This window comes from Barbus barbus (genome assembly GCF_936440315.1).
Source record: "Barbus barbus genome assembly, chromosome: 37".
Lineage (NCBI taxonomy): Eukaryota > Metazoa > Chordata > Actinopteri > Cypriniformes > Cyprinidae > Barbus > Barbus barbus.
Window position 1 is genome coordinate 26,910,799 of NC_136715.1, and position 20,873 is coordinate 26,931,671.

A 20,873-nucleotide genomic window follows, 5' to 3' on the forward strand; every position below is an offset into this window, starting at 1 on the left:
ATGCCTGATCATTTACTCACCCCCATGTCATCCAAGATGTTCATGTCTTTCTTTCTTCAGTCCAAAAGAAATGAAGGTTTTTGAGGAAAACATTCCAGGATTTTTCTCCATATAATGGACTTTAATGGTGACCAACGGTTTGAAGGTCCAAGTTCAATGCAGCTTCAAAGGGTTCTACACGATTCCAGCAGAGGAATAAGGGTCTTGTCTAGTGAAACGACCAGCCATTTTCTTAAAACAATACAAATTATACACTTTTTATCCACAAATATGTGTTATAAGAGGATCCCTTGTCATTTGAGATGTAGCTTAAAGAGTTAGGAATAAGTATGTAAAATGATTTATTTGCCAAACGGCAGTAATTGTCTTTAAATCTACCAGTTGAAATCACAGCTTCCAGATTCACAGCAGCTTTGGCGTTTCTGATCTATCGCTATGACGCGTCAGGATTTTAGTGTGTTCTCAGTGGTTTGCTGCCATTCGGCTGATTTCATGCACAATGGTAAGCTGTCCGTGAAGCGAGCAAATTTCCCTCAAATTTGAAAAAGTCCCCTGAAAACATATCTTCTTCCAATTTTGGTCAAAGACAACGTATGTTAATGTATCGTCAACATGCCTAAGTGGTAAAAAAAAAAAAAAAGGTTTTTGAAAATGTGGGCTATGTAGAATTTTAATAATAACAAACATCAGGAAAAGACGTAAACAATAAAATCCTGAGAAAACTTTGAGCATTCTGAAGATTTTATTTTTACCTTTGTTGTGCATATGCTTGTGTCGCTTACAGTTAAAGTCCTTTTCTGATTTTATTGTTGTTTGAAACATTGCAATGTTACTGTTACGGGGTTGACGAGACGTGAGACGTGCGGATCCATTCGCAAGGCTTTATTATAAAACATGGTCAAGACAGGCAGGGTCAGGAGACAGCAAACAGGTATGGCAGAGGCAAGACAGAGCAATCCGTGGAACAAGCGAGGGTCGACGATCGGCGTACAATATCCAGACAGGGCAAGGCAGAGAGATAATCCAATAAACACGGGCAGGGTCAGACACGGCAAGATAAACAAGGCAAGACTCGGAAAACTAGGACTAGAAAACGCTTCGTAAGGTAGACGGGCTAACAATACTCGGCGGTGAGCAAGAGCAAGTCCCAGGCTTAAATAGAGTGATGGTGATTGTGAAATGGTGATCAGGTGTGTGTGATGAGTGAATGGTGACAGCTGATCTGTGCAATGCATAGTGGGAAATGGAGTCCAATGTGTTGTGTAGTGTGAAAAGTCCATGTGGTGAACGGGTGACCTCTGGTGGTGAATGAGTGGAAGTGCATGGCCAGGATTCGTGACATAGCCCCCCCCCAAGGAGCGGCTTCCAGACGCTCCTAAACAATCCAGGAGGGCGGTGGCGCGGAGGCGGAGCAGGGGGAGGGACGGAGGGCCAGGTCCCTGAGGAAGAACCGGCAGAGCAGGAAACCAGGGCGGAGCCAGAGGCCAGGTCAGGACCGACAGCGCAGAGGCCCACCAGGGCGGAGCAGACAGGACCGGAGCCCACCAGGGCGGAGCAGACGACCACCAGACCCGAGCAGAAGACCACCACGGTGGGGCAGACGACCACCAGACCCGAGCAGAAGACCACCACGGTGGGGCAGACGACCACCAGACCCGGGCAGAAGACCCCCATGGCGGAGCAGACGACCACCAGACCCGAGCTAGAGCCCACCAGGGCGGAGTAGACGGACCAGGAGCCCACCAGACCGGAGTAGAAGACCACCACGGTGGAGCAGACGACCACCAGACCCGAGCAGAAGACCACCATGGCGGGGCAGAGGACCACCAGACCTGAGCAGAAGACCCTCGCCAGGAAGCAGACTGGGCAGGAAACCATGGCAGAGTCTGAGATCTGGGGGAAACAGAGACAGACAACACAGGGAGAGCAGAGACAGACAATACAGGGAGAGCATTCATGATCTCAGGGGGCGTGGCAGGGCAGAACGAGGATTCATAGACTGCGTTTATAGCCGTGACAGGACAAGGCGTGAGCTCACAGACGGCATCTTTAGCCGTGACAGGACAGGGCGAGAGCTCACAGACGGCCTCTTTAGCCGTGACAGGACAGGGCGAGAGCTCACAGACGGCCTCTTCGGCCGTGACAGGACAGACAGTGAGTTCAGGGGCGGCCTTCATGACCGTGACAGGGCAGACAGTGAGTTCAGGAACGGCCTCCATGGCCGTGACAGGGCAGACAGTGAGTTCAGGAACGGCCTCCATGGCCGTGACGGGGCAGACAGTGAGTTCAGGAACGGCCTCCATGGCCATGACGGGGCAGACAGTGAGTTCAAGAACGGCCTCCATGGCCATGACAGGGCAGACCATGAGGTCAGGAACGGCCTCCATGGCCATGACAGGGCAGACCATGAGGTCAGGAACGGCCTCCGTGTCCGTGACAAGGCAGACCGTGAGTTCAGGAACAGCCTCCGTGGCCGTGACAGGGTAGACAGTGACGTCAGGAACGGCCTCCGTGGCCGTGACAGGGCAGACAGTGAGTTCAGGGACGGGTGCCACCACTTCGGGAGGTTCTGCAGCGGAAGCCGCCACCTCTGGAGGCACTGGAGCAGACTCGTGGACAGGAGAGGCCTCAGGAGCACAGTGTGCAGCCCACACACTCAAAATGGCAACCGCCATAACGGGAAGTACTGAGGTCAGGGGAACAGTCTCTGTAACAGACAGGGTTGAGGCCCTGGGAATGCCAGCTACTCGCACTGACATCAGTGGTGGGTCCATCACACTGGATATCAGACAGGGAACTCTAAGGACTGACCTTAGATCTCTGGTGACAGCCTCTGGCAGCTCGGCGGCGGCGTGAAGAGACTCTGGCTGAGGAGCCGAGGCGTGAAGTGACTCTGGCTTGACAGCGGAGACGTGAGCAGACTCTGGCTTGACAGCGACGACGTGAGCAGACTCTGGCTTGACAGCGACGACGTGAGCAGACTCTGGCTTGACAGCGACGACGTGAGCAGACTCTGGCTTGACAGCGACGACGTGAGCAGACTCTGGCTTGACAGCGACGACGTGAGCAGACTCTGGCTTGACAGCGACGACGTGAGCAGACTCTGGCTTGACAGCGACGACGTGAGCAGACTCTGGCTTGACAGCGACGACGTGAGCAGACTCTGGCTTGACAGCGACGACGTGAGCAGACTCTGGCTTGACAGCGACGACGTGAGCAGACTCTGGCTTGACAGCGACGACGTGAGCAGACTCTGGCTTGGCAGGCAGGACGTGAGCAGACTCTGGCTTGGCAGGCAGGACGTGAGCAGACTCTGGCTTGGCAGGCAGGACGTGAGCAGACTCTGGCTTGGCAGGCATGACGTGAGCAGACTCTGGCTTGGCAGGCATGACGTGAAGGGGTGCTGTTGCTGCCGCCATTTTGTGAGTGAGTGCGGTGCCGTGTTCCTCCGCGACACCCACAGTGAACGGAGAGCCCACACACAGTAAAGCATAGTCCATAAATTGACTGAGAGATGAACGGGGACCCTCGCGGATTAACCTTGACCGGAGCGGCTGATTAATGCCCTCACAAAAAAAGTCAATAAGTGCATAGTCCGGCAGATCAGAAAAATAGGCGAGGTCTAAGTACTCCTGAATATAATTCTCGAGCGGTCGCGAGCCCTGCTCGAGGGTTAATAACAGTCGTGCACAATCCATACCTGGCCAATGTCCTTTTGAAAAGCCGCTGGATCCTTGTGTGGCCGAGTATTCTGTTACGGGGTTGACGAGACGTGAGACGTGCGGATCCATTCGCAAGGCTTTATTATAAAACATGGTCAAGACAGGCAGGGTCAGGAGACAGCAAACAGATATGGCAGAGGCAAGACAGAGCAATCCGTGGAACAAGCGAGGGTCGACGATCGGCGTACAATATCCAGACAGGGCAAGGCAGAGAGATAATCCAATAAACACGGGCAGGGTCAGACACGGCAAGATAAACAAGGCAAGACTCGGAAAACTAGGACTAGAAAACGCTTCGTAAGGTAGACGGGCTAACAATACTCGGCGGTGAGCAAGAGCAAGTCCCAGGCTTAAATAGAGTGATGGTGATTGTGAAATGGTGATCAGGTGTGTGTGATGAGTGAATGGTGACAGCTGATCTGTGCAATGCATAGTGGGAAATGGAGTCCAATGTGTTGTGTAGTGTGAAAAGTCCATGTGGTGAACGGGTGACCTCTGGTGGTGAATGAGTGGAAGTGCATGGCCAGGATTCGTGACAGTTACTTGGCAAAATTTTAAAGATATAATTATTTTGGGTATTTTGCATTGTCTGTTATTGGAGTAGTGTCACCCGGGTGGGAGTTTTAACTCCTATTCACTGGGAATAAAATAAATAAAAACAAAATCAGCAGATGCAGAGACATATAGACTGGGGAACATCCAACCCCCCACCCCCCCACCCCCCCATCTCCCCACCTTCTGAATATTACATATCACAATGTAACTGCATTTAAACATTATTTGGATCAATGGATAAACCTGAAAAAATAGAAGGAGGATTGTGAACATTCTATTGTCACTGCAGAATATCACATTTAACTAGAGGAAGGACAGCATTTAATGATTTAACTTTTAAACCAAGAACCAGCCCCCAAAAAAAGCAACTGCAAAAGCTAATTCAGTTTGCCTAACCCCTCTCTGAGTTACAGTATAATCAATTAGCAATTTAAGAACAGCCAAATCTGTTAACTAGGCCAGTGTAACTAATTTCTCTTTTTAAGCCATGCTACTGCTATTGTGTGCTTCTGATGCTAGCGACCGACAGTATGGAATAACATCGCTGGAGGGGGCTGGTCTCGCCTCGGGTGCCAAATGACCACACAAGCACTGCACACAAGTTAATTGCTCAGTTAAAATCTGGGGCAACATGTACTTTAATAAACTAGTTTAAAAATGAGCCATATTTTTGTCATGTAACATGCCATGGTGCAACACATTTCTGAAAAGTTAAAGCTGTTCTACGTTGACTATGTTCTGTTAAGCATTCACACAACAAATAGTTCTCTTCTCGTGTGAAATTTTTGGATATTTCCTCAATTGCTTTGTTCATTTGACTTGAATAATAAACAAAAGGTTGGAATGGTTCTGGTTGGCCATCATTGCCTGAGCCACTGTCACAATGTGGGGTAATTGTCTGTAAAAACAGAACAACACATGAGCAACTAACCAGAAATCTGAGCCTCTCAAAATCTGCTTGAGTGCTCCCTGGAATATCAGTTTTTGAAAGTGCCCTCTTCTCCCCCAATACAGTATGTATGAAAAAAAAGCAAATAAATAAAAACCTTGAAAAGAACTGAGTCACCTTCAGGTGAACACACCCAATGTGTATTTATACAGCGTACATACCCATTCAAAATGACTTCATAAAAAAATTATGAATGGATACATGAAAAAATAATACTATTTAAAAGTACAAGCAACAACTAGATACTTAATAGAAACCAATAGATAATTAATAGAAACAGAATTGGTCCATTCAACATTAAAAAAGGCAGTAGAGAATAAGGAGATTACTTCATCCAAGCTTTTACAGCACTGACGGTGAAAAGCAGGGAAATTGATTTGTCAAATAAAAAGAAATTAAAAACCTGTAATGACAGGGAACCCGTAATACCTGAAACAAAGAAACTATCAGAAACAAAATGACAGAACCCATTTTAAATACTAATTAATGAAAAGAGTACTTGCAGAAATGTGAAAAAAAAAATACTGACTCTCTTGCGGTATTGATACTAAATTATCATCCTTTTTTCCCTCATTTGTCCTCTGTAGTGAAGCATGAAGCAGTCTGTACATCAGTGAAACTAACAGAGAAAATATTAGATATTCAGCAGCTGTCAGTTTTACAGTTTTCAAATGTATTTTATGAGGCATGTGTGTAACATCAAGATACAATTGAAATCATTTGAACAAATGCCTTTGCTAACAATGAATATTCTGGCCTACCATGTGCAAAACACTGATAAGAGCATGCATCCAGTGTGTGTGTGTGTGTGTGTGTGTGTGTGTGTTTGGACAGACCAGCTCATTATCTACACAACATTTAGGACTGATGACCGCAAACAGTATTGCTGCTCAAAATGTGATTTAGATTTGACAAATATATTTCAGACACCTACATAACTATATTATAACATTTTTTGGTTAAGAACTGTAATAATAATAATAATCATCATAAATTTTAAAAAGTGCCATGTTGAATTTTGAGTTTTTGTTATTAGGCTTCTAGGCTTGGCTCTTTGTGAAAAACAGATTTACAATTATAGTTTGCTCACTGCCTGAAGTAAATTACCTCCAACACATCTGTCATTGGTTCAGGACTGAAGACTCCAGGGAGAGACTCTGACATGAAGCCTCCTCCAAATGTCTCGTCCCTGATCAACCCCCTACACAGACTAGATTTAACATGCCAATTGGATCCAAAACCACAAGCTATTATATCACAGCGGTAGTGTATGCGGGCTGCAGGGAATGTCAGAATATGGAAATCTACAATGTAACCTCTGGGCTTGATCATATGGATATGAGTTAGATATCAAGTAATTCAGGAACAGCTTTGTAATAAAATTACATTTGTGATTGCTGTTAAAAAAAAAAAAAAGCTGTGAGCATGCTTTTAATAATTGAATTTTATCATCAAAGATGGTAAATAAATAATTTGTTTATTTGTTCGATTTTGACAATCAGAACTAGTTTAATGCTGGAGCTCCATTGGGACTATTAAAGAGTTAATCGCTGAAGGAGATTAATTATCCTCTTTGGACAGAATCCATCAGGGCATCTATTAATCCAAGAATAGGTCAAAGGCAAGCTTCTCCTGTCTCCTGTGCATAACCTCTCAGACTGTGAAATGTCAGCAATGTTATACCACATTAAATAATAATAAAAATAATAATAAACAGCTGTTTTTTAATAATACTTTCTCCACCTAAATGTCTATCAGAATTATTATTTTTTACATCTAAAAATATGTCTGAATTTAAATGCACAGTCTAAGTTTTAAGCACACCTTTATTATGCCCAAATGTAATATTTTATGTGAACAAGCACCAAATAATTATTGACAGAAGAGACAGCACACATTATAATCTACAGTACTTTATTTTTTTAAATCAGATAACACATGGCAATCATGCTTTTATATAACACCATCTAAAGACATTTATTATATATATATTTTTTTTTTACATATCAATATTTTACATTAGGCCCAAACAGTTAGAAATATACAAAACAATATTTTCTTTGACTAAACATATTATCTATTCTCTTATAATCTTCCATCATTGTTATTCATTTGTTATTATTACTATTCTTTTTTACATTTCAGAAAGATATGTGCTTTATATAGTTTCTGAGATCGATGCATTATTGCAGTAAACAGCAAATAATATAAGGTTCATCAACAAGACAAAAACCTCAAAACGGACATTCACAGGTACTTTTACACGGTACAGTTTTACAACATTGTTTCAGAGAGAAATCTGATGAATGGTAAATTTATACAATTTCATGAAAAACTCTTATTGATTGCACATTTTTTCATCAGACGTCTTGCAGAGAATAAATCGACTAATTAATCCAGATCTCTGTCACATGTAGCTGCGTCAGAAGCAAACTAACAGTGCTCTTTTTCGGACACCTTTGTGGCTTGTCAACTTAAAGCTCTGTGCTTTTCACCAGTGGCATTTTAAAAAATAAAACAGTCATTTCTCTCTGTCTCTCTCGCTCACACACACACATGCACACGCACACACACATATATCCCTTTATATGATTTCATGTAAATTATTTATTGCCCATCTAGTCTGTAGATTTAAAAAGAAAACAGCATCATTTCTCCTTGACATATTTTCATTCGAACAACAGCTCTGTCAGTTTTTGACACAGAGTGCTGGTTTGTCAATGATGTCTGACAAAATGACCCTAGAAACCATGGCAACAGACTATAGCTTTTGCTCAGAAGTGATTATTTGCTGAAGGCTGCTCACAGCTATAATCGTTTTTGATCCAGGAGAGCAAATTTTGGTCACTTTCGCCATTTTTCCTGAGGAGTGGCATGCAAATGTGGTGAGCAGGATTAACAGTGGTTTCACGGGGTACGTCTGCCCCCAAAGATTACTTTTCGGACCCTGTGCGACGTAAAACAGTTTTTTCAGATCTGTCAGTAGCATAAACATGAATTTGGTCCTTCTTACTCTTACATAGAAAATATGTACTAAAATGATTCTAAAAAACACATACAAAGTTATTTTGTCTTAGAAAATAAAAATAAAAAAAGGAAAAAAATAGTAACAGTCTTTTTTGACGTCAATTGGCCCCCCGCGGCTGGTAATTCATCGCTGCCTGGGGCTTTTGTAAACCAAATCCATACTGGTCTTGTGCTTTTCAGGGTTTGCCCGAGGGCTAAACGAGAGAAGGGCTGTTTGAAACGGTAGAGTCTTGAAAGTGTCGTCTGGCTATGAAACCTTGACATTCAAGGTTCATCTTGCCCCGTTGCGCGCTCCCATATTCTCACTCCCTGCTTTTATATAGATATATAAATGTATGTATATATATATATATATATATATATATATATAGATTTTTTTTTCAGATACAATCAGATACAATTCGATTCTAACCTACAACTGTATTTTTAATACATTAATTACATGTAATATCAAATTAACACGGTGGTGTTGAAATTACATTGGGATGCCAATTCTTGAATTATCACTTAAATGAGATCATCTGGTTACACTGTGACCCTTTCTTCTTCTTCTTTTTCTTTTTTAGAAAGACTAATATCTTGCATATGAAATATAGATTAACCCTAGAACATTGCTGGACAGATTTTTTGGACCCTATGTATATATGTACCAAAACAATTCAAACTGTAATCAGGTTGGTTTTCCCTCGGAGGTAGGTGAATATACTCTAGACATGGAAGTCCTTGGTTATGATCAACCGTGATTACTCTTTTATTCTCTCTCTGAACGTTGACCTTTGATAATTCGGGGTGAAGCAGGGGGAGGGGGCAGTTAGATGTAGGCCTCGTCATTGGCTGCAGTGGGGTTTTCAGGTTGCTGTTCTGGCCCGTTCTCTTGAGCCCGAACCACCGTCATGGGCTGAGTCATTATCCGAAGGCGCTGCAAAAGGGAAGGAAAATCATGAGCTGCCATTCCAGGTCAGACAAAGTATTCCTGCTGAGCAAAAAACGTATAAAAGCATAAAACCACAAATAACGCCCCTTGATTAGTACAATTAGGAAATCAAGATGCAATTGAAGCCAAATCCAAACTTTTGCTGCCCTGGTGGGAACCTGTGATTCAGAATTATTACAAGCTCCACGATATTCACACTGAATTGGGACTGGGGCTCTTTGTTCCTAATTACTAGTCTCAGAAACATGATTCAGAGATAGAGAGGTACGCTTCGTGCAGTGAAAAATACTCCTATGAAGAAACTCCTGTCTAATTCGTTCAATCAGTCCAAGTCACTGATTGCATGCTCAAATGGCAAGAACTGAAGTCTAATTGATGCAATTAGAATGAATCCAATGGCCACGAAATAGGAACAGTGCATGCTTCACCCCATGCTGAAACATCTGCATTAATAATGCACGCAATCTAAATCAATTACTCTGTCGTCAGTGGAGATACTTTCATGTTCCCTGACAGATGCACCTGTGGCTGCGAGGAAAATGCAAGCGTTACCTCTTTATATGAGCCCTTCAGGGTGAGGAACATGTAGCCCATATATCCTGGGATAAGAACCATGGATGACAGGGCCATGCACCAGCCTACACCTTGTCCCCACTTTGGGAACACGTAATTTTTCATTGAAAGCGGGACCATCTGAACGGCACTGAAGAGGAACACACCCTACGGCAGAAGGAACAAACAGTCAGCCTGTGTTTCCACCTTAGAAATGCTTCCAGTACACAAAGACACCATAAAACCGCCTACCGCCACAATCAGAGGGGTGAATGCGACCCAGCACAGCTTCCACCAAATGCAGGGCTGGTATCCAATCATCTCCTCAATATTGCCGTAGAATTTATTGACACCTGTGGTAGGCACAGAATAAAAATCACGGGGAGGGTCATATGCTACTGCAAAACAATGTATGAGCGGTTCGCCGAGGATTATTGCCGGGTGGAGGTCTGCTGTATGTGCACCCCTTCATAAATACAAATAGAGAATCATGCAGTAGTTTGCATAATCAACCCTGCCATGCACAACAATTAAGATTCCACAGGTTCATATTCATTCAGATCAACTGAGTGTGGAAATGAGTCTGGCAGAGGGATTAGCATGAATTATAAAGATCTTTGATAATAATTAGCATGCGTTACGCGTTATGTCTGGATGTGGAAAATAAAAAGCAAATTAATTAATACCTTCAAAATCTATAAGCGAAACATCAGCTTTCTTTTTCATCTTATTGATTTCACTAATTCACTTTAAATGATCACATGGTGTGATAAAAAAATTGTGCATATATTCATTTAATTAATATGAGGTCATAAATATGGCATGCAATTGCTTTTTTAAATATTTGCAATTGCAGTGTTAAATATAGGCAACATCAACGTCTCAGCAACTTAATATCTGCTTGGGAAATTATTATTAGACAAAGTTGCATATTTACCATAGAACCAGGATATGGAGACGCATTCAAAGAACACCAGGAACAGCAGACACATTCCACTGGCAGAATAGTAGTCAAAAAGATTGAACACATAGAGGCCACCCTGTCGAGAAAAGAATTGCCATGATTAGCGAGAAATGTGGTTAATTTACATTGGTTTCGAAAACCAGCTCTTTCATCTCGTTAGCTGTGTTTGGGTTTAAAGGCATAGCAGCAATAAGCATTTGCGAAACTAGCTTTCTCTTCCCTGCTGTGAGTCACAAGATTGGCCTGAAAACTATGTAGTATTTGGGTTAGGATTATAGACAATTGCACATCCAATTGTTCAAATGGTTGTGAGCATCTCTGTGAATTGCTGTTTTACCACAAGCACTTGAGATCAACATGAGATGATGTTTTACTTCTGTAATGTGAAATATTTTGCAGAAAGTAAAACAAATCAAATACAAATGAATTGGATCATGAGAAGGGTCAAGTGACTGTAAGATGCAATGATGAATGGTATACAATGACACCATATACACGCTCTCACCCAAGACACACCCAAAACATCTCATTCCACCATTTTCCTGTGCGTAATCTAAATTTACTTTTATTTTTATATATTTAGTGTATTATCTGTTAAGTAATAGTTGGAATTTGTTTTTCTCCTGCAGTGTCCAAGTCTTCTCTAGCTTTTATATAACAGTGTGAGGTTATATAGTGGTTGAACATTCCCTAGTCATTACATATCCCAGCAAAAACACTCAAACAATTCTGTCCTCTGAGGTGATCCTACTTTACGCAACTTCAAGAGCTCTTAATCCACTTTGTATGTATTTTTACCATAGATTCCATCACATACAAAGCTTTAGAATACAATTGTGATCAGCCTCCAACTCCTTTCATAGGGTGATGTGAAATCCACAGAAAATGAGAAGGAGTATGTGTGCATTTACCTGTGTAATGTTTGACAGGCCAATCAAATAAGACACGAGGCAGACAACAGCGATAAAGATCTCTCGTCTTCCTCGTAGTAAGCGGGGGAACTCGTCAACGAGAGCAGTGATGAATCCCTCCACCGTACAGAACTGCACAGAATACAAAGCGTTTATTCTGAAAGATATATATGATAATTAAGAGACAAACACTAAAAGGATATCTAAATGGATTGCTTGTATTCAAGACAGAAATACTGGCTGAATTTAGAATAGCATGCTATTCTAAATTCAGCCGTATATTTAGTACCTGGATCAACACACTATTAATACACAAATATGGATGCCTGAAGACACACACATGCATGTCTGAAACATGCTCTTTACCTGACTGTCAATGCCAAGCATAAGCAACATGGAGAAAAACAGGATTGCCCAGAGCGGTGAGATGGGGAGCTGTGTGACCGCTTCTGGGTAGGCTAAGAATGCCAGCCCTGGGCCTGAGATCAAAACAGGTTTACTTAGCTTTAGAATATCTGTATTATGGCATAGAGACAAATAAATGTAATATGTGACCATGGACCACAAAACCAGTCATAAGGGTCAATTTTTTGAAATTGAGATTTATGCATCATATGAAAGCTGAATAAATAAGCTTTCCATTGATGTATGGTTTATTAGGATAGGAGAATATTTGACTCAGATAAAACTATTTGAAAATCTGGAATCTGAATGTGCAAAAAAAAAATCGAAATATTGAGCAAATCGCCTTTAAAGCTATCTAAACAAAGTCATTAGCAATGCATATTACTAATAAAAAATTAAGTTTGGATACATTTACAGTAGGAAATTTACAAAATATCTTCATGGAACATGATCTTTACTTAATATCCTAATGATTTTTGGCATAAAAGAAAAAAATATAATTTTGAGCCATACAATGTATTGTTGGCTATTGCTACAAATATACCTGTGCTACTGATGACTGCTTTTGTGCTCCAGGGTCACATATGATATTTTAACAATAAAGCTCTAATGTCTAATTTCAGTGTTGGTCACTTTTATGCATAGCACAGATTGTAAACCTCAAATTAAACATTATGATAGTCGTTTTATTAACAACTTATTTGTAATATTAGCAACCCTGTTACTAAAAACCCTAAAATAAGCTAATTGAATATGTACATAAATAATACTTTGTATGACTTTTTTTTATTATTATTACTGTGATAGCAGCTTTGATGGTTGATGTAGCCACCTCTCTGTGTCACAAATTTAAAATATGTTATATATTTATATTTATATATATATATATATATATATATATATATTTTAAAATTGTGACATAAACATACCATAAAACTCATTTTGTGCTATCATGCAAACTGCTCATAATAGTTGCCCAAACATCGCACAAAGTATAGTTGTAGGTCTTCATCCAGTGATCAGACTGAAATCCATCATAATTACCTGAAGCAGCCACGTCTGCAATGGGCCGCTGTGTGATGTGGGCCATGAAACCTACGATAGAGAAAATGACGAATCCAGCGAACATACTGGTGAAGGAATTGATGCAGCAGACGATGATAGAATCTCTGAGAAGCAGACGAGAGCATGTAATTGTTTAGTAATCCATCATTATTTATCTTATTGAGAGTGACGAGGAAGCAGTTTTTTGTAGGCAAAAATCCTTGGCTGTTTTGAAATACAAAATTGTCATGCATGTGACTGATTAAAGATGCATATTAAGGATAACATTTGAACACCCTTTAATAAATCTTACAATTGCTGCATACTTGTAAACGTTATTGTTGAAAGGGTTGTAGCTCCCAAGGGCGATCAGAGAGCCCAGGCCCAGACCGTAAGAGAAGAAGATCTGAGTGGCTGCATCAAGCCATACCTAAGAGAAAAGACGAGACATGGTAGAAATTGACCAAATTATACGCCTGTGAACACGTCTATTACCGTATGATAATTACAAAGTGCTCTACCCCTGATTCTTTCAGCTTGCTGAACTCAGGCGTGATATAGAACAAAATGCCCTCTTTCGCTCCTGGCAGTGTCACTCCACGGATGAACAGAATAAATAGCATGAAGTACGGGTATGTTGCTGAGAAATATACCACCTGAAAGACATATCAACAGCCTTAAGAGAGAGAGGGAAAAAAAGCATGTCTGCTTTGATATTATGCGACACCACGCCGGGATTCTATCTGAAGAAAAACGACAATTGGGAAGCTCTGTGAAAGCATGACAGACTTTCATTATTTGGGATATTCTGATCTAAAAGCCTTGATTACGGGCCTGATTTTGAATATTCAGAGCTTTATTGAATTTCTGAATTTGTTAAAAACAAATAGCATGGCTGAATGTCATACATGTGCAGTGCAGGGGCATTCTTACCTTTCCAGTCCAGCCTACGCCCTTCCAGATACAAAAATAGACCAGAACCCAGGCAATGGCCAGTGTTATTGCTAGTGGCAGTCTTATCTCTCCCGGCTTTTCCAAACCATCACTCAGTTGATGCATGTTACGTCTGAGCGAGAAAGGGGAACAAACATTATTAGAGAACGTAGATGTAGAATTTATATCTGTCAACCCATGTAACTCACAAACAGTTTGAAAAAGAGGCTGTCTAATTGCCGATGCAAAGCATTCAGCTAGGGTTGTTTGCCAAAAATAGCACAATAGCCGCATTTTTGTGAAACAACAGTGGCTCTTTTGCACAGCCGAGGACAAAGGGAAAGTGTTTGTGTGTTGCTAGAATACGAAATTCCATAGTGTTTCAGAAAAAAACAACAATCTGCCCTTACTCCCAGAACTCCTGAACGGCGCTCGTCATATTGGCGGTGTTTGCCATGCTGTAGTTTGAGAAACATTTGTCTGTATTCCAAGGGTTGTCACAAGATTTCCAGGGGAGTTCCTGAAACAGGACATTTCAAACAGGACAATCCCTGAGACAGCACTTCAAGAATCTAGGCAACAGTCACTGGTATTTTAGCAATTTCATATTTGATACCCAAACGCGTACTTACTGTGGTGAATGAGTTATACAGGTAGTAAATTGCCCAAGCGATTATGACTATGTAGTAAATGTTAAGCCAGAATGACAGGACTGCTGCTGCCAGGCCAACACCTACGGAGACATGTGTGTGCGTTAAAATAATTAAAATAACATATTTCAGATCATTTTTGGCAAGGACACAGTACTACTGCTCTATAATGCAGAGACACCATCATTTACACGCTTCTAAAAAGAGCATGGAGTAATTAATCTGAGGGTTATTTGTGGTTCATGATTACCTTTGAACATAGGGGCCAGTTTCCACACTCCAAGACCACCAATGGACGTGTACTGACCGAGGGACGTTTCCAGAAGAAATAACGGGACACCAGCAAATACGAGGGTCAAAAAGTAAGGAATCAAGAACGCCCCTATACAGACAGAAGAGTAACATAATGAGACATATTCAAATACGTATCCACGCTTCCGCGGCGCTTCCAATGATTTTGCGCACTTCGCGCGTATCCTGGACAAAAAAGCGTAGCCTATTTTGTACCTTATTCAATCTGTAGAGTGATTTTCGTTCGTTACGAAATCGTATTTTTTTTTTATTATTGATTTATTTTTCAATCCTTTTGTTAAGAGGGGAAATGCATGGATGTTTCTTTACCTCCTCCGTTTTTTCCACATAGATAAGGAAATCTCCAGACATTGCCAAGTCCAATGGCATAGCCAACACAAGACAGAAGAAAGTCAAATTTCCCCTGCCATGTTTCTCTGTCGGGAAGTTCCATTTTCTTCTGAACTTTAACCACCAGAGTTTTTGGTTTGTCGTTGGCGGTGGGCGCTTCGTTCAGCTCTGTTAAAACGTGTCCATCGGACGCTTTCGTGCCGTTCGTGGTCATGTCTCTGGGTTTGGTCCTGGCCGAGGGACGGGAGAGTTCAGCACCGGTCCACGTAGACAGCAGCTTCGCGGCTCGATTAACCCACGACTAGAGTCAAAAAACGCCAAAGAAGCTTGACACTGACCTGGAAACCGATGAGACAAAGCGAGTTTAGATATACACAGTATTTCACCTGTGCTTGGTGTTCAAATGCATTCGATGTCAATTCATCAACACAATAATAACGTAATAAAAAAGATTCGATAAAACAAGATATCTACATTTGTAACCAAAACCCCCAATAAAAAAAATAAATAAATACAATTGGCGCACGTGTGATGGGCGCGCGGCATATGACAAAACGCGTCTGTCCAGATTTCTTCATTTGATATAACTGAAAGAACCGATTTTGCTTATTTCTGTTATCTAAAACGTTAACGGTGCCTGCGGTTTATTGCAGAATAGTTTGCTGAATGGCAAAGCATGTGCATGTATTACTTTATTTAAATTATTCAACGGGCGAAGTTTAGATCATTTTCTCTCGAATCCAAATTATAGATCTAATTTTGTTTATGTCAAACAGTTCGAATAAGCTCGTCAGGTTATTATTTATTGTTTACATCCAGGTAAAATCAGCAAAGATGCAAGTGCGCGCGAGCCGTCAGCCAGAAATGCGGGCTCAAAACGTCGCGCAAAACTGTCAACTTGTAGATTATTACGGAAGCATTTTAGCAGAATAAATGAATGCTTGACGACTGCGAGACTAACGTATCGATGAAAACGCAAAATCAAATAAATCCTACTAACATGCACAATAGTGTTCTAGACTGAGTCTGATAAGCGCGCACAAACATCGCGTTTCACTGAAGTCCAGCCTTAAAACAGTTCGTTTTAGGTGTTTAACTTTCAAACAACTTTGCTGGAGCCTTTTGAATGCATATTAAAACTACGAGGACAAACATATTCTTGTTTTAAATCAGTCAAATGTGATATACTTACACTGGAACAGTTTTCCTGCCAGTTTGGTTGTGGCGGCGCGTATCCGTTGGTTTCTCTCCAAATCAGACACTTGGAATTTTACTCGTCCAAAACCGTGCAAAATGTTTCCATGAAGTCAAGTGAAGCAAACTGCTATCCTGAGGGGTAAGGTGAATGATGGTCTGGTTGCCTGGTGCTGTCCAATTCTGTGGTGCTGAATGACAAGGGGAAAGAGCCAGAGACACGAGCAGCTCCGTCTACCATGAGCGTCCAGAGATGTTACAAGAAGCACAGACCGTCACTCTCAATGTCAGCTCAAAGTCGACCCTCCCCGAACACAACATCTCCACCACTGAGATCCCAGACACTGGGCACCTTCTCTTCTCAATGCTTTTTATATGCTTTTATATGTTTTTTTCTTCTTCTTCTTCTTCTTTTCTTTTTTTTCCTCCCAATTGGTCTTTGCGTGACACAGATCATGTGTTTTATCAGATGACTGACACTGCCCACTCATTGTAATTACGTTTTGCAAATCATTTATTCATTCATCTATTTTAATTGCAATCTATGTTATTTGAATACTTCTGTGAATGTGGAATTGTAGACCAAAGTACGCCAAAATACAAGTAGGTGTATTTTGCAGTATGTTGGAGAATTTTAAAGCACAGTCTCTTGTTATTAAATGAATTTGCTGGACAAAAATAACTTCAGGCTTGTCACATCAGGCTGATTAGTTTTTAAATCATCAGCACTGACCAATGCATAAACAGGATTTTTGTTTTTAATTTAGAGTTACTATGGTGTAAAATATTTTTTAGCAAAGTTGGCAGAAATCTCAGCACATTTGCTTTCATTTAATTATGAGATACTGACATTATATCAGCCACTGGACACTCTGCTATCTAGATATTAGGTTGACTGAATAAATAGATAAATAAATACAACAAAATGACATCAGTAGCATTTATATAACACTCATCCATTTTCTATTATTCTTCATTTTATTTTTTTGAATGTGTGTGAGAGATCATGTGTTTTATCAGATGACTGTCACTCTCACTGTAATTACTTTTAGCAAATCATTCATCTATTTTAATTATGCAACTGTGTGTGTGTGCACGTGTGCATGCTTCTGTGTGTGATTTAATTATGCACACCAGTAATAAGTATTTAAAAGCATTTGAATATCTCAGAGTAATTTTGCCCACACAACATCTCTGACCTGGAATTACTTCTCTTCATACATTTTCATAGTTCAAAACCGGATAGAACTATGCTAAAACAATGTGTTTTGGGTTGAAAAAGGCCTGAACTAATTTGCGCTCCGAAAAACAGCGGTTTCCAAAGTGTCAGATTGGCATGACGATGCCAGTCATTCTCTGGATTCTGGTAAACACTGATAAGGAAATCAGTCAATAAGAAGAGTCTGGGGGTGGGAGATAAATTGAAAACTGGTCTTATAATCTTCTTAGCTGACTGTCTCCCGAAATAAAATACCCTTGCGGGGAAACCTAAAGGAACGCTCTGCACAGAAGTTAGCGCCTATACAACGATAATTTAGTAGTCTGTAATTAGATGTTAAAGCATTCACAGATCAAGTCTTCAGACAAGATGATAATCATTGATTTAGGATGACAATGAGAATAGGCAGAAGTGTCCAACTGCAACAGGAGCTGTCATCTCCAGCACTGCTGATGTTCACGTTATCCATCTTTGATGCTTTATGGTGTATGAAATCAAATCAGAAACATCTGTCTAGAGCTTCTGACTTTATAGTCTGCTTGAAAAAAACGACATTATCAAGGTACATTGTACTGAAATGCCTCATTTTTTCCAGCTGTATATATTTCACTGACATGTTTGATCCTTGAAAACTATAAGACCTGAGACTATAAGACTACAGACTGATTCTGCAGAAAGGTCCAAAAGCCCAAAGGATGATAACTGTAACAATAACTAGACTTTTAATCATTCATTTTATTCTGTGAAGTCCACACTACAACTATAACGATAATGACACAAAAGAACAATGTCACTTTCAGTGTGATCTTGAATGATCAGAATAATTTACCAGTACCAATGTCATGGGTTTGATTAGATTCAAGACACTTTAGATGAAAGCATCTGCCAAATGCGTAAATTAAAAAAAAAAAAAAAAACTTGACAATCAACCTTCATGTTCAGGAAGCATGTTTGAAAACAATCATTATTCTTTTTCTGTTTGGTAATGCAACACAGAAATCAGATTGATGAATTATTAATTAGCCAAAACTGATCTTCATTCCATGTAACTTCAAGTCATGTAGAGGCGTTTATATCTCTGGGTTTGATCCAGGTCATCAGCGAGAGAGTCACAGCAGCTTCATAGTTCAATGAGCCAAAGATTACAGTCAGATATGCCAATGAAGCTTGACACCAACCTAGGGTGCATTTCCCAAAAACATTGTACGCCTACGAAGGTGGTTGAGATGATTTGTGCCATTGGTTATTGGTTACAATGCTTTTAGGAAACACAGCCCTGGACAAGAATTATATAAAATAGACACACATGTACATTTTGTGTCAATATTTATACTAATTATTTAATAATAATAATACTAACAATAATAATAATAAAGTCAAGATATACTAATCAGAAAGTTTGGAACAAATTACAAATCAAAGTCTATTCAGGTCACAAAACTATTAACATTGGTACTTAATAAATGATCAGAATTGTGCAAATTCATGAATTCAATTTCCTACATACCATAGGGGCAAATCCAAATGAGATGAAAAAAAAAGATGTAACTATTGTAAATTTAATTCATGAATAACACTAAACATGTAAACTGTTTACCAGCTATTTCTAGTCGAATGCCATAACAATGCAATTAAACATGCAGCAGTGCTGTTGCAGAAAACCGGTGGTGTCTTTGAGAGGCATCAAAGATCAAACTTCTGCATTTCATACTCAACTGCAGTATTGAGGAGGGTTGAAAAGCCTGAGTTGATGGCAGATGGTGAGCCAATGAGGGGTGAACTAACCTACTAATGATACAAAATGAAATTTTGCATTTAGAACCCATCTGCTTTATTCACCCTCTGGGGATGGAGAGCTCAGACATAGCCACACATTTGTGGACCTGTAGTGAGAATCAGAGATTCTGGCAACTGTTGGTGGCACACATGGTTACTCAACTGTGCAATGAATCTCATAACAGCAAAGGGTGGCAGTTATTTCCACCTTCTGGACCAGGATATCTATCCCTCTGCATTGTGGACCAGTTCATTCTACATCAGTGAATGCTTCATACTGTATACAGTTAGGTTCAGAAATTAGCCCCCTGTAATTACGTTATCTGTTATGTAACGCTTGATCTGTTTATGGGTTTAGTGGTTCAGTAACCCAGTTACTGAAGTGTTAGACATGAAGACATTAGAAAGAAGATTTGATGAGACACGAGGGTCCTAAAAACTCCAAAACCCTAAACATAGTGACTGGGAAATTATGTAAAAAAATATAGTCAAGCAGAGCGTTTATTGTGTTACAAGCTATGTTTATATCGTTTACTGTTTTGATTATAATAAAAACATTCATTTCTGTGTGCTGTGCATGATCTGAGATTCTCAGTAAGGAAAGACCGATTAATTCCGAGTGTTCTCATGTTCTTATAAAACATAGATGCAAGATGCATCACCTCACAATAATGGAAGTGTTTCTACAAACTGATGTTATTAATTTGCCTGCAAGACAAGTCTGTAATCCACAAAACGAAGTCTGGCAAGCTGGTTTAGGAATCAACTGATAAAAGGAATCAGAAAATGAAACATTGAGGGAACAACGATGCATTCAATTTGCCCGTTTTCATCTGGTCATACACAATATATGTTTGGGGAGTTTGCAAGTGGACTAGATCCAGACAACATTACTTCTTTCACCCATTCAGGCAGAGAAAACAAGGCTTGAGATGTCACATCTCTTTATGCGTGACACCCCAGGCCCCAGAATGCGGGCTCTCTTCATTGGTAGGGCAGTCAGGTAGGCTGCATGGAGTCCTGCAGCAGAGGCTCAGTGCTGGGTTTCCGCTCTGGTTGAAAGACTAGGGACAGACTGGTGTGTCTGTTGCTGGGTGATCAACAAGTTGGTCAGGGGCCTGTTCAATAGAGAGAGAGAGAGAAAAAAAAACTGGGAATGGGCACAAAACAAACAGATACCTCTTCCAACAATGCAGTAATGGGAATATGAATGCGATGGTAAACTTGTTTCAAAGAGGTGTTTCTTTTGACTTTGGGACATTAGCACTGCTGCAAAAGTGACATGCAGGGTATTTACTTCATTTGGAATGCGTGACCTCAAGGTTAATTTAAGTTTTGCAAAGATTTATTGGGATAATAGTTAACCTATAAATGATACATCGTGGGGAAGTCGTGG

At 40.7% G+C, this 20,873-nt stretch overlaps 1 protein-coding gene across 1 annotated transcript; it reads right to left on the minus strand.

Annotated features, from left to right (window-relative positions):
- Window positions 1-8,634: 8,634 nt before the first annotated feature.
- On the minus strand, window positions 8,635-16,838 carry slc6a1b (solute carrier family 6 member 1b). The gene is made up of 15 exons (XM_079396009.1): window positions 16,481-16,838; window positions 15,268-15,626; window positions 14,897-15,028; window positions 14,629-14,729; window positions 14,407-14,516; window positions 13,997-14,129; window positions 13,585-13,719; window positions 13,390-13,493; window positions 13,064-13,188; window positions 11,981-12,093; window positions 11,615-11,746; window positions 10,677-10,779; window positions 9,992-10,092; window positions 9,740-9,907; window positions 8,635-9,172 (listed from the first exon to the last, which is right to left on the minus strand). Exons 2-15 carry the CDS (start codon window positions 15,500-15,502, stop codon window positions 9,065-9,067), a joined length of 1,800 nt encoding a protein of 599 aa, XP_079252135.1. The 5' UTR covers window positions 15,503-15,626; window positions 16,481-16,838; the 3' UTR covers window positions 8,635-9,064.
- Between the last annotated feature and the right edge of the window lie 4,035 nt (window positions 16,839-20,873).